This window comes from Zootoca vivipara, chromosome 1 (assembly GCF_965207765.1).
Source record: "Zootoca vivipara chromosome 1, rZooViv2.hap1.1, whole genome shotgun sequence".
NCBI lineage: Eukaryota > Metazoa > Chordata > Lepidosauria > Squamata > Lacertidae > Zootoca > Zootoca vivipara.
Genome location: NC_142582.1, coordinates 84,147,543 through 84,162,553, shown reverse-complemented (window position 1 = coordinate 84,162,553; position 15,011 = coordinate 84,147,543). Strand labels below are relative to the sequence as shown.

General features: G+C 44.2%; 1 protein-coding gene across 1 annotated transcript in view; it reads left to right on the top strand.

Annotated features, from left to right (window-relative positions):
* Positions 1-2,845, top strand: part of SYT13 (synaptotagmin 13) — a 38,112-nt gene extending 35,267 nt beyond the window's left edge. Inside the window, exon 6 of the mRNA XM_035120446.3 lies at positions 1,319-2,845. Coding sequence (XP_034976337.3) covers positions 1,319-1,626 — 308 coding nt within the window. The 3' untranslated portion in view covers positions 1,627-2,845. The remainder of the gene's footprint in view (positions 1-1,318) is intronic.
* The last annotated feature ends 12,166 nt before the right edge of the window (positions 2,846-15,011 follow it).

Below are 15,011 nucleotides of genomic sequence, written 5' to 3'. Positions count from 1 at the left end.
TTTGCTGGAAGTCACCCAGAGTGGCTAGGGCAACTCAGTCAGATGGGTGGTATATTATTGTTGCTGCTGCTCCTCCTCCTCCTCCTCTGCTGCTGCTGTCATCTCATTAGATGGGTCTTAGGCAAGCTAGTGCCTCTGAGTCTCAACTTCCCACTGCTAGCTGTAATTTGAAGATAGCAATACTGACCTACCTCAGTGTTGCTGTAGCATATGCTGAGATACGGAGTACTTGGAACACTCTATAAAGTTCTGACTAAATGCTCTGTAGTGTTCATTCTAATGCCTTTCATTAAGCTTTCCAGTCAATAATGCCTAATGTCTGCTTGCTTGTCCATTCAGCTTTGGGCAACATGGCCTTTTATTAGTATAAGTGAATCAATCGTGCCCAATAGTGCAATTTTGTAGCAAGTTGACAAGCAGTAATCTTATGCACGCTATGACACATGGCAGGCAGTGTTACAATCAGCTTCATGAATGAATTTGCATATAGCAGAGATGAGGGAACCTTTGATCCTCCAGGTGTTGCTGGACTCCAGCTTCCATCATCACTGGCTAAGGCTGATAGGAGCTGGACTCCAAAAATACCTGGAGGGCCAGAGGGCCTGCTGTATGGATTGTATATTATGGTGTGGTAAATATCAGAAACTTAGAGCCAAACTAGTTGTGATGGGACTGTCATTCACATTTCCACCCTGTTCCTCTATAGCAGGCACCCCCAAACTTCAGCCCTCCAGATGTTTTGGACTACAATTCCCATCTTCCCTGACCACTGGTCCTGTTAGCTAGGGATCATGGGAGTTGTAGGCCAAAACATCTGGAGGGCCGCAGTTTGGGGATGCCTGCTCTATAGTGTTCTCTCTCTCTCTCTCTCTCTCTCTCTCTCTCTCTCTCTCTCTCTCTCTCTCTCTCTCTCTCTCTCTCTCTCTCTCTCTCTCTCTCTCATCCACCTTAATACAAAAAGGAGCACACAAAAGTCACTCACTGAAACTTCTCCTACCTGTTAACTTTCCACAGGTGGTTGTTTCAGCAGCATTTCTCTGCTCCCAGCTCTCCTACTAGGAATCAAGGGAATGAGATGGAGATAGACATCAGCAGTGCATTTCCTTGGTCTCCTTTTACAGTTAAAGCAAGACCCCCCCCCATTCCCTGCCTTATACAAGGATTGGGTTGACACATGAAAAGAACCGGCATCCACCACAGTCACATCTAGTTTGGCCCTCAACGACTGCTGCAGTTTACCAATTAGATTTTAGAAGGCCAGGAGGAAATAGCATCAAATGACCGTGTGTGTTTTTAATCTATATCCCTGTCCCTGCAGATATATCTGTTAAGGTGACCCTGAAGCACCAGTCCCTGAAACTGAAAAAGAAGCAGACGAAGCGTGCAAAGCACAAGATCAACCCCGTCTGGAACGAAATGATCATGTTTGAGGTGCCCCATGATCTGCTCTGTGCCTCCAGTGTGGAGTTGGAGATGCTAAGCCAGGATGGAGATGATGGGCAGAACCGCTTTCTGGGGAAATGCAGCCTTGGCCTGCATGCCACCGGCACAGAAAGGAACCACTGGGAAGAGATGCTGAGGAACCCCAGAAGGCAGATTGCTATGTGGCACCAGCTACACATGTAGCTATGGAGGTACAAAGGCCAACCAGCCCAAGTCCAGTAGACCTGGTCTCAAGGCTGGGTAGGGTGGCATGGGGAATGAGATCTATGTCAACATTCAGAAAACCATGAAATGGACAAATTCACAAGCACAACTCTTGTTTTATTGGTGTTGTCTTTCGTTGTTTCGGCTGTAAGAACATTCTAGAAATGGGCTGAGAAAAGTAGCCAGCGGTTCATTTCTCTTTGCAGGACCATCTTCTTGCTTTCTACATAGGGGTCTTCTGCACCAGTGCAACCAAGTAACAAGTAACATTTACTTGCAGAAAGTGAGATGAAAAGTGATCTGATTCAAGACATTTAATGGGTGGCCTGTTTATGGAGCATGCATCATTCATTGATCTGTTTGCAGGAAGAGTATTTGTTTACTTATTTATTTCATAAAATTTATATGCCACTTGACTGTAAAAGAAAAAAACAAAGTGGTTTACAAAAAGTGTAGATGACATTGGCTATTTAATGAGCATTCGTTCTGATATGATTGCAGGAGGTTAGATAACACTGCATCAAAGCAAGGGTTATGTCACACTTCTTAGTGCATTTTCCTGTCACTTTTGTTATTGCAAAAAATCTTATCTTTTTGGGGAAGCGGGTTTGTTGTGTGAGAGTTCAACTATAATTACGCAACATGAATTTGCTGCTGTGAGATTGGATCCCAATTGAAAATAGAATGTTCTGGAAGTGCCCTTACAAACTTAAGAGGAGCCTGCTGGATCAGGTCAATGGTCCATCTAGCCTATCATACTGTTGTCACAGTGGCCAACCAGATACCTATAGAAAGCCCACAAGCAGGACATGACACAACAGCACTCTCCCCTCCTGTGGTTTCCAGCAACTGGTGTTCAGAAGCATATTGCTTCTGACCATGGGGGCAGAGAGTAGCAACTGGTATCCTTTACCTCAGTGAATTTGTCTAATCCTCTTTTACAGCCATTCAATTGGGTGACCATCACAGCCTCTTGTGGGAGCAAATTCCACAGTTTAACTATGTGCCGACAGTACTTTTGACTGTCCTGAATCTTCCAAAATTCAGCTTCGCTCAACGCCCACAAGTTATGAGGGAGAAAAACTTTTATCTCAATGAAATGGATAATTTTATACATATGAATCACGTGACCTCTCACTCGCCTTTCTTGTAAACTTAAAATACACTAATGAAGCAACCTTTCCTCATAGAGGAGTCACTCTGTCCCTTTGATCATTTTGGTTTCCCTTTTATTATTTTTTCCCAATTCTACAATATCTTGTCTGTAGTGAGGCAACCAGAACTGCACACAGTATTTCAAGTGTATTTGCACCATAGATTTGTTTAATGGCATTTTATTTTCAATTCCTTTCCTAATGTCCCTTGCACAAAATTTGCGCTTTTCATAGTTGGGTCAATGTCCACTACCTGAAGATCTCATTTCTGATCACACTCTGCCAGTATATATGTGACTGACATCACTTTACACTTGTTTACATTGAATGGCATTTGGTTTTTTATTGCCCATTCACTTAGTTTGAAGATGACATGACAGATCACTTCAAAATGCTTTAAAATGACCCTGAATAATTTAGGATCATCACAAACCTGACCATCCCACTTGTTCACCCCTAACTCTAGATCATTGATGAACTAGTTAAAAAGCACAGGTCCAACTACTGATCCTTGGGGGAGTCCACTTTCTAAATCCCTCCATTGGGAGAATTGTCCTTTTATTCCTACTCTCTGCTTCATGTTACACAACCAGCTCCTGGTGCACAAGAGAACCTCTCCTCTTATTCCATGACTGCTAACCTTACTCAATAGTCTTTGGTGCAGTACTTTGTCAAAAGCTTTTGGAAAGTCCAAGAACACTATGTCAGCTGGATCAGTTCTATCTATATGCTTCTGGACACTCTCAAACAACTGTAATGGATTACTGAGACAGGACTTATCCTTGCAGAAGCCATGCTGCTTCTCTTTAAGCAAGGCTTGTTCTTCGATATGCTTGCTTATTTTATCTTTAACAATACTATCCACCAGTTTTCATGTGACAGACTTTAAGCTAACCAGCCTGTAATTTCCTGGCTCCCCACCACCACTAGATCCCTTTTAAAAAATGGCATTACATTGGCCATTTCCCAATCCTCATAGTGATACCCTCCTTCTCCAAGACCCACCCTCTCCATAGCAGCAAGGCAGCTATTATCATGAGAATGGGATGTAGATATAATGTCCCTGCAGAACTCATCCCTCATCCACCAACCTTGCTACCTCTCTCAGCTTTTCCAGTTCAGCTACCTTGGACTCAAAGGAACGAACTTGTTCCCAGAATGCCAGGAACTCATTGCACTGAGGACACACCCATAACTTCTTTCCAGCAAGCAGATATTAATCATACATGTGGCAGACAGTGTGAAACCCACAACATGTCTTGTTTGAACCTTATCTATAGTAGGGTGTGCTCTGGTCCATGGGGTCACAAAGAGTCGGACACGACTAAACAACTAAACAACAACAAATAGTAGGGCATTGGGTCTCGGGGGACATTCCATGGAAAAGGTGAGTTTTGAGGAAAGATTTAAAGTAAGTAAGTGAGGTGTACCCACAGAGGTGCTGTAGGATGCAGTTCCAGGCATAAGGGGAAACAAGAAAGAACGAAAAGGCAGAATCATGTCAGCAAGCAGAAGACCTTTGGACAACTGAGGATAGTGGAGCCAGATGTCCAAACGCCACAGGTAGGAATGTTGCAACATATAAGAAATAATTAGGGTTGGCCCATTATATTTTGGTACCCGAGACATGCTCTCTCCCCTCCATATACAGAAGCCGACCAGAGCACCAGGTTAATCTTACTTCCAAACTGGTGATGGGACAGAGTCCTTCAGCATACCTGGGGACAGAAGGTTAGCTAGCTTTAGGGAGTATGGGACAAGTTACGTTACATGGACAACTCCATTTTCCAGCAGGTGAAGCTGCTACAGGGGAGTGAGGAGACTCCAAAAATGTCTAGAGGGGGCTGCCATTGCTTCCCTTCACCCTCTGAAGATAGTTGCCTCACACTGCCTAATGGGAGGGCTGGCTCTGAGGTGCAAAGTTACGGGAAAGTTTTGAAGGTAAGGAAGAGAAGCTTGCTTAGGATCCGCGGTGGTCAGAAAACCACTGTAGTATTTTATTATTGTTGCTATTATTAATTTAGAAGCTTAAATCTTTCTGCACTTCTTTTTATTCTCTACTGTCAGCTTCCCCTGGAATATTCTAGGGCTGACTGGAGGAACTATAAATAATAAGCCCGAGGGAAGATGTTGATGAGGGCCTTAGTCATTGTTTAAGTGCTTATGAACACATTTCAGACTGGAACACCTGGAAAAACAGTTGGAAGGAAAGTATTTTTGCTCAAGCATGAATGTCACCAAACATTTCAGGTTAGACAAAGGTCTCTGCTTGTATTTTTCCTCAGCGGATCTCTTCAAAACAAAGAGCTGGCTTCGCTCTGCAGAAATGTCTAATATAATCATTCAAGCAGAAATATTTTGGTTATAAAACAAATAATAAAGGTGGAAAAGCCATTCTATTAGTTTTAGTTTTTAGTTGCCCTGTCAGTTTTCAGATACATGAACATTTTACATTGTGAATTCAGGGTCAAAACCAGAGTCTTCTTTAGTCTTCTTCAGGCATTCATAATCTGTGCACCATGATAATCATCCTTGTGGAGAATCTCTACGAGGATCCTAAAATGTGGGAAGAGCCTCCATGAATCCAGGAGTCTTTCCACTTCACACAACTTATGGAGGGTGAGAAGGACACTTCTCCCTTTGGCCTCCCCTCACAGGAATATGGTACACAGATTATGAATGCCTGAAGAGAGCTTTTGATGCCATTCACTACAGCTGAAGAGGAATATAACAGAAAACAGAGGCATTGTCTTCCAATGTTTAGATATTGGATGCTCCAGGCTGGAAAGAATATCAAGAAAGCCCAATCTATGGGCTCCTTCCACTGCCCTCTTTATTGGGGGGGATAGTGCTTTGCAAGATGTACTTGCAGAGTATCCTGTCTTAGCTTGGGGGCTAGGAAGGACAGTCTCTGTGGCACAGTCCTCTCAAGCAGTCTGTTTTTTTCTTTATTGCCCTTATCTCCAGTTTGGCTTGCAGAGTGCTTGGATAAACAGTTCTAGCAGTCCACCCCTTCTTAACTTTGACAGTGGTGCAGAATCGTAACTTACACTGGCAGAAGAGTGGGCAGGAGGTCCCATATTGGTGATCATCCCTGAACAGTTTTGTTTGTTTGGTGTATTTATATGTGGTCTCTCCATAACCCAGTGGCTAACATTTGAATGGTTTAACGAACAGACTACCAGCCAGCAGGTAGCTGAACAGTAGAAAGATCCAGTTCAGACTGTAGTGAAGCCATAGCACTATCCATCTTGCTTTAGGGGTGGTGGGGAGAAACCACATCGCAGTGGGATTGTGTTTGAGTCTGGCAGTCAGGGCTGCAGCTGTGATACTTGATGGGCAGACAGAGCTGCCTTATTCCAAGTCCAACCCATGGAAAAGCACAACTTATGAATTGTAGTCATGTGCATTAACTGAAGAAGCAGTAGGATTCCTAAGTATTCATTAAAGCCCTTGAAAATACACGTGTGGGACAGCTCATATCACCAGTACTATGCTCATGCCACTTGCAAAAACTATTATTTCATCTTTATTTATTATTGATATAACCATTAGGTGGCCTCTGGAGAAAGGATTTGGAATGTGATGTTCTGCGCAGTAGCTAGAATTTCCCTGCAGTGTATTACAGAAATATGCATTTTTCCCCTGAACAAAAACCTTCCTAACCCCAATGCGCACCTACACACACACACACACACAACAAGCACCCCATTTGACCTCCTCCTGATTCCTAAGGCAGTATTAAATAGTGGAGTCTCTCTGTGTTGTGGTTGTGGGATCTCTTTGAGTTTTCAAGAAGACAAACGTTAAATGTATGTTTTCTGCAAATGCAGTAATGAACTACATGTGCCATAGATAGGGCTATGGGATTCCAGGAGTGGGAAAAGACAAATGAAGACATCATTGAGCATTTAATTAAAACTATTGGACTGCGAAGCTATATATTTTATAAGACTTTTTTGTTTAAGCTTAATTTGGCTATTGGATGTGAGCTGCCGTTTTACATACTATCTTGTCTGTGTGAGCTGCTCCTGTGAGACCTTGGGTACTGCATTAATTCTCAACATTTGCATACCAAGGCTCCAACCCCCATTCTCTCTTTTGCTTTAACTGGGAACATTAAAACGAGAGACTGATGGGCATCATTATGCTAGCTTCAAAATGAAATTTCCAAAGCTGCTATAGAACTCCAGTTGCTACCGTCTGTCCCTGGAAAAGATAGGTACATAATTGAGTCGGGACTTTTTTGTTTTTTGTTTTGCATTTTTAATTGCCTTGAAGAACTTGTCAACAGATGCATCAGTTAGGTGAGTCATGGCACATAGAATATATTTGCATAAGCCTTTGGTTAAGAGAAGGGGGCTCAAATCCCAATACATGCGCTTATGAATGTAAGAAGCTCAGCATCCTGTTCCCATAGGAGCCCCAGATACCTATGGGAAGTGCCAAAGCAGAACATGAGTGCAATAGCCCTCTCCTGATGCTTGGTCCCCAGCAGCATACTGCCTCTGATACTGGAGGTAAGATAATGACTGTCTCCATGAATGTGATTAATTCCCTTTTAAATTCATCCAAGTGGGTGTGCATAGCTACATCTTGTGGTAGCAAATCCCATAACTGAACCATGTGCTGTGAGAGGAGGAGCCATGTGCTAGTTCCTTTTGTCTGTCCTGATCCTCCCTCCCATCACCTTCCTTACATGACCCCGTGTTCTAGTTTCATGAGACAGGGAAAAAATGTGACAAACGGATTATTGGCATGTTTGCTTCTGAAGGTGCAAATCATTTCTTGAGGGAAGGAGAGTCAAGGAAAGAAATGATGGGGGCTGAAGTCAACCCATGCACCTCCCTCAATCAGGGAGTTGACATAGCTTCATAGGAAGACTACCTTTTAGGAGACATGCAGGGAGGCCTGATCCAGTAAGGACATCAGCAAATATTCCTGAACTACCTTGGCTTCACCACTTAACTTTATTTTGGTGTGCATATTCACTCTATGGGGCAACAAGCGGAACATTGTCAGATGAAGATAATGAAAAACAGAGGAGAGCTATTGTCTGTCTTTAGGGCTCACAATTCAAGGACAAGGAACCCAATCCAATATCTTTACTTGTGATGTAGCTTCCTTGTGAGTTTCATAATACTTTTTAGAACCCAAGAGCATAGAATTATATCAGCTGAGGGGTAAGCAGATCCAGTATTTGAAAAGTACATGGAGAGCTTTGTTGCCGGTCTAGTGGATCAACTTGAAATACTGCGACCCAAAAGGAGATTTCTGGTGGTGCCACTAAAGCACACGTGTATTCTTAGCAAGGGCCCAACGAACAGAGAACTGGACCACAGAGAGGATGAAGGCAATTGCCAGGGAGAGCACCGTGCTGAGATTGGGTGCAAATTCAAGCACAAAGGCACAAGGTTTACCCAGTTGTGGCTCTTATGCCAAATGATGTGAGCACATAGGAGAACAGGTATGGTGTCTTTAACAAGTTGGTTTGAAGATTGCCAGAGCACTTGAGTCTGCTACAGGAAGACTGTCAATGAATGGATGCTTCAATTCACCCTGTTGGACAAGCACAGCATCTGCAGTACCCTGGTACTGGCCAGACGGAGCACTTCTTTCCACATTAACCAGCTGCATTGTCCATTATTGATGGCGATGAGAATTGTAACTAACATTGTGGTGTGACTTTCTGTTAGATCTTATCAAGCCAGGTCGCCTCAAAATGCTGGTTTCACTTGTACTTACTTCTGCTTAGTAATGTAATGCCTTGCTGTTCGGTGTCCTGTACATGAAGTTCATTTACCATCTGTAAAATTGCATCGTGCAGATTCAGCTGCAGTAGCATCAAGGGAAAGGTGGGGGGGCAGCTGACATCAGTGAGCAATGCCAAGTCAGATTTAGCAAGTCCAGCCAACTCACCTTTATAAGGGCAACAGGTGCTATGTCTTTGCCTTGTTGGATCTGCATTTTTGAAGATCTGTCTGGGATGTGTCAGGATACATCTACTTTCAACATTCTGGGGGCACATGCTGTCAGATTCTAAAGCTTGTTCCATAACAGTGTGAAGAATTAGATGTAAATAGCACATAATCCTTAGCACTTGTGTAATAAAATCTCGAAGGGGACGATGACAAATAAATTAAAATGCAATAGCCAGGCTCAGAGGAAAGATCACGTGGACCAACCCTATGGATTAATTATATCTTTATTGTACAAAAACAAATATTTGTTGTCGTATTCACTGTTCAAAGTACAAAATAAAAGCATGGTACTTGGTGTCTAATTTTACTGCACAAACAGCAACATTCAACCATGAATAAATAATACAAAACTTGGATCAATGAGTTGTTCTTTTTATTTGGATGCCCTCCCAGCTCTGCCCACAGTGTATCAGTCATACTTCAGAAAGACTGTTTTCATGAATGGCTGAACAGTTATCTGCATCAGTCAGTTATATGATCCAAGATCACTGCAGTGATAATGCAACACAATGAAAAAATGAAGCCCCTCACATTTACCCACATTTGAAGATTGGAATTTATCCTTATCAAGGCATTCTGAGCAATAAAACATTGTAGGTGACAAGGCATCTAAGAGCATGGGTTGCCAACCTGTTTGGGCCCAACAAGACTGCCATGAACATCACACACACACACAACACAACACAACACAACTTATTTTATTGGCTACAACAGAATGCTTCTTTCAAACTTAATTTCAGTGGTGGGGAAGGGGGAAGAAATTGGACCAAACATGTATCCACAGGCACATAACCCGTGACACCCGTGTAAGAAGGTTGCCAAACCACATAGAACAATATTCCTGGCAGGCTTCCCCCACCCCCTTCACATCAATAAACAGCAGAGAAGTTGATGTTGGAATCTGGCAATTACCGTAGTTCTCTTCTGTATTTTCGGACCAGATGGAGCTGCCTCATTGTAAGCTATTTGTCATGTTATATATACTGATGTCTCCTGATGAACCTGCTAAAGAGTGAGAAGCAGATCTAAAGATAAACAGAATCATAGATGCATGCTTCAGAACTGTAACTGACTCTGGGGGTATAGGCACTCTGTAGACCAGGGTAAACCAACATGGTGCCCTTCAGAACTCATTATTGGACCCCATCAGTCCCAGCCAGGAAGGCCTATGGTTAGAGATGGTTAGCCCAACAATATTTGGAGAGCACCACATTGTCTATCCCTGTAGGCACTATAAGTAGCTAAACACCAATATAGACATAGCACAGGCCTTCCTCAACAATTTTGAATCAGCACCAGATACTATCAGCGACAGACAACACTCTCTTGGGGAGACAGCATTACCAATGTATATACCAGATCCAGTAGGGATGTTGGTGGTGCTGTGGTCTAAACCATTAAGACTCGGGCTTGCCGATCGGAAGGTCAGCGGTTCAAATCCGCGCAACGGGGTGAGCTCCCATTGCTCTGTCCCAGCTCCTGCCAACCTAGCAGTTCAAAAGCACACCAGTGCAAGTAGATAAATAGGTACAGCTGCAGCGGGAAGGTAAATGGCATTTCCGTGCGCTCTGGTTTCTGTCATGGTGTTCCATTGCACCAGAATCAGTTTAGTTATGCAGGCCACATGACCCAGAAAGCTGTCTGTGGACAAACGCCGGCTCCCTCGGCCTGAAAGCGAGATGAGCGCCGCAACCCCATAATCGCCTTTGACTGGACTTAACCTTCCAGGGGTCCTTTACCTTTAACTTTTTACCTAGTGCTTTGTATTCTTTACATAGTTAAATATTCAATTGATAACCTGGACTTCAGAGAAACAATTGTAGAGCCTGGTAATTCTAGACAGCAATTTCATTCTTTCAAGGTAGGCATGACAGACAATTTAGGCTTTGTAGATCTGTTCCAGCCTGGGTTCAGGCTGAGTCACCCTAGTTCACTCTGATGGGTCATCATTACAGAGAGTGGGACAAGGGGAGTGTGACCTTGCTCCTGCTTCACAATCTCTCTGCAGCTTGTGATACTATGGACCACAACATCCTCCTGAACCTACTCTGTGGAACTGGGGGCACTGTATTTCAATGGTTCTGGTTCTACCAATGGGACCTAGTTCAGGGTGTAACAGTAGGAGAATGTTTCTCATTTCCCTCACGGTTGAACTATGGGGTGCTGTTATGTAACCACATAACAGTAGGACACTAGTCTATCCCCAATGCTATTCATATCTACATGAAGTCGCTGGGAGTTTGGGGGCAAGGTGCCATCAGAATGCTGGTGGCACTCAGCCCTATTTCTCCATAACATCTGAATGAAGCAAGACTGTGCCTGGATGCAGCAGTGGGATGGATGAGGGAAAATAAGCTGGGTTTGAATTCTGGCAAGACAGAAGTAAGTGGTTCCCATGTCTGAGAAATTGGTCAACTGCCTGCCGCCGTAATGCAGTTTGGGGCCATTTTTGGATTCAGCTCTGTCACTGGAGGCCCAGGTAGCCTCAGACTCCTCATGGGTGCTATCTGCTTTACTGGTTTGCCTTTTTTGGACCTGCTTTGCCTGCTTACTGGACCTTGAACTGGGATTAGTGGTATTTCATTCAATTTTGTTCTTTGCTTACTCCTGACTTTATATTTTCATCATTTGAATTCAGACAGCATGTATTTGTCTTTATCCTTTCCGAGTCCCCATGCCCCTTAAGATTGGCCACACCCAGGGCCGGCGCCTCCATTTAGGCAAACTAGGCCTTGGCCTAGGGCGCCGAAATGGAGGGGGCGCTGTCGAGCCTGCCCGCCGCCCACCCGTGCTGCCGCCAGCGCCGGGAGCAATGAGCGGGTGGTGGTGGTGGTGGCGGCAGCGCCCATAGCTGAAGCCTTCAGTTATGGATGCTGTTGCTGCCGCCGTCGCCGCTCGCTCGCTGCCGCGGCTGCTGAAGAGCTCACAGCGTCCCCTCCATAGGAAGGAGGCACGCGAGCCGAAATGAGAGCTCAGCGCTCTCCCGCCTATGGAGGGGATGCAGCGGCATCAGCGGCGCTGTGCACGCGTCATGACGCACGACGCACGCGTCATGACGCATGTGCCGGGGGGAGGCGCCAGAAGGTGATTTAGCCTAGGGCGCAAAAAGCCCTAGCACCGTGCCTGGCTACACTGGGGACTTGAAAAGCAAAGGGAGGGGAAAGATTCCTTTCCAAGTCTCAAGGACTTAAAGGGCAAGAGGGAGAAGATTCGCAAAAGCCTTTGTGAGTTGCTCCCCTTCCCTTTTGAGACCTTCCTCGCTCCGATCTTAAAAGGAGGGACTGGAGACTCACAAAGGCTTTTGCAATCCCCATCCCACTTCCCTTTTAAGAGCAGAGCAAAAGGGATTTTGACAGGTGGGCAATCCCACCCACCTGCCAAATTTCACCTGCAAAGCAGATCCTGATAAATAACTGGCCCATGGAACCAAAAAAGTTCCCCACCCATGGCTTTGTGTATATGTAGGAATGTGTAGTTTGCTCAATGTATCCACTGCACTTTAGCTATTCAAGGAAAGGTGGAAGAGAAGGGGAGATGGGGAAATGGAGATGGAGAGGTCAGTGACTATCTCCATAGAAACAGTTAGCTTCCTTAACAGAAAATTCACAGCACTCCGTCTCCCTTGGAAATGTCAATTGAAAACTCCTTACCCAAGCAGTTGTCCTGTTATTTCTTTGTATTGTTTCTTGGTTCGATATCTATAAAAATAGTAGCAAAGCCATGTAAACAGAGACGTTATTAAAAAGAGTAGATAAAAAAATCCATCAGTTAATGAGCCATACCTTCATTCTTACATGTGTATTCTCTTCACAGCTGGAGCCTGGCTTAATGCTGTACAAGATTATTTTCTGCTGTGCTTTTCCACCTCAGATAAGAGACAAAGCAGTGTTGAACAAAAGGGATGGGTTCTTCTTGTCTTCAATAGAACATGGTCTTTCAAGGAAGTTTTAACACCAATCAGTTTGTTCATGATTAGAGGGTGCCGGAAGATATCAAAAAGCTGTTTCTGTATAATAGACAGCCTCACGCTTTCAAGGCCGGGGGCGGGGGACAATGCATTGATGGGAAGGGTCGTGACAGGAAGAGAGATAGTAAATGAGGTTTCATTGTGTTCCATCTCCAAGAGGGTAAAAGGCTTTACGCGAAAGCAAGACCCCTAGTGGTGAGAAGCTGCTAAGGCAAGGCCAACGTTCAGGGATTGTGGGAGTTGTAGTACAGCAATATCTGGAGGGCACCATGTTGGGTACCATTGCCCCTTTTTATATGGTTGAGTGCTGGTTCAAAAACCCCACTATGACAAAAAAGCATTTGCTAGTAAGAAACAGATGCACACATAGGTGTGTGCTTCCTGTCTACAACTACATTCACCAATCCAAAACTGGAAAAAAATATTTATTGCATTTATAGCCCACCCCCAGGCTATCCTTCCCTGAGAACTTTCCCCTAAGAGACCCCCCTGACTGGCTCTGCTTTGCTGTAATGTGTCCTTGAGGCTGGCTAATGCTTCCTTGTTTGTCTGAATGTAGGAAGTGTGTGTGTCCCCAGAAACTAGCCTATGGCAAAAACCACATTTCTGGTCATGTTCACTTTGGTCTTTAGCCTCACCCACCAGTGGCATGTGGTCCTCCAAGCGTTGCCCAGAAACGCGGCCCTTGGGGGTGAAAAATGTTCCCCACCCTTGCCACAATTTACAGTTAATAACTTAATTCGTTATGGAGGTCCATTCTTAACCTGAAACTGTTCTTACCCTGAGGTACCACTTTAGCTAACGGGGCCTCCCGCTGCCGCCATGCCACCGCCACACAATTTCTGTTCTCATCCTGAGGTAAAGTTCTTAACCCGAGGTACTATTTCTGGGTTAGCGGAGTCTGTAACCTGAAGCGTCTGTAACCCAAGGTACCACTGTATAGAAAAGGGGGGGAAAGCCTCTACATGGGGAAGATGGGTAGTCTGTGTCACTGCACTGCCAGCCACAAGACAACAGTGCAAGTCTACCACTGTAAACAGGACATTGTTTCCAGCTTTCTAAGCAATGACGTATGATATGGGTTTTGTCCACGTCTTTCACAAGTTTCATGGAGATCCTGTGCTACTAGAATTGGGCCCAGAGGAATAAACTCTCACTCACCAAATGGGCTTGGTATGTTTAGCAGGGTATGTTAACACCTGCTTGACCAAGAGCTAGCCATCCCCAGAATCTGCTTGCTGTACACCTGAGCACCTCATCGTGCTGGGGTAGTTGATATCAGAAGGTGCTTAAGGCCTTTGGGGATCTTTAGAAAAGATTTCAGGGGGCAAACCCATATAAGAGGACTTATACACCCCTTAATTGGACATGGTTGGCTGCAAGGAGCCACTTGTGGCACTGAGGGGATATCTTTGGAGGTGAATTTTGGAGAGCCCATCTCTACAGATCTGGAACAAGGAGTCACTGCAGCTGGAAACCAGCCTACATGACAACATCCATCACCAGAGAGACTAAAAAATATCCACCATAAGAACGCAGGAAGGTGCTTTCAATATTCTGTTGGGAGCCACCCAGAGCGGCTGGGGAAACCCAACCAGATGGGCGGAGAATAAATAATAAATTATTATTATTATTATTAGTTATTGTTATTATTATTACCTGTACCTGGAGATGTCAGGGATTGAACGTGCATGCAAAGCTGGTGCTCTACCACTGAGTCATAGCCCTAAGTACTAACCAGAGTGAGGGAAGCAATTCCGGTTGGGCACTGCTGCAGACCCGTCAAGGTAGCAAAGAGGACTTTATATGTCAGCATTATTTAGTTATCATTTCAACTTCTTACTGCCATTCACTCTTTTTTTTTAAGCTTAGAACAAATTCAGATCTACCCTCCCATACCCTATCTACCTCGTTTTCTCTTTTTCTTCTTAGTGTCTTAATGAAACTGATTTGCAAAAATGATACATGTTAAAATATGAGACACTGCACACCTTTGTAACTCAAGAAATCTTTAATAAAAATATTGTGTGTGTTTTTTTTAAAAAAATCAGATCCACAATAATAGAGCAGGTTCTAAAATAGATATATCTCAAGGGTCAAAAGCCAGGGGAAAGAGGTGTTCATTCAGTACCTCTGTTAAGGGGGAAATGCCTCTTGCAGGCCAAATGAACTATGCTTAACACATTGTGTACAGCTCAAGTTTTCCTTTAGGCACAGTACTGGTGCATGGAGCTTTATAATCGTTATCAGAATCACAGCATG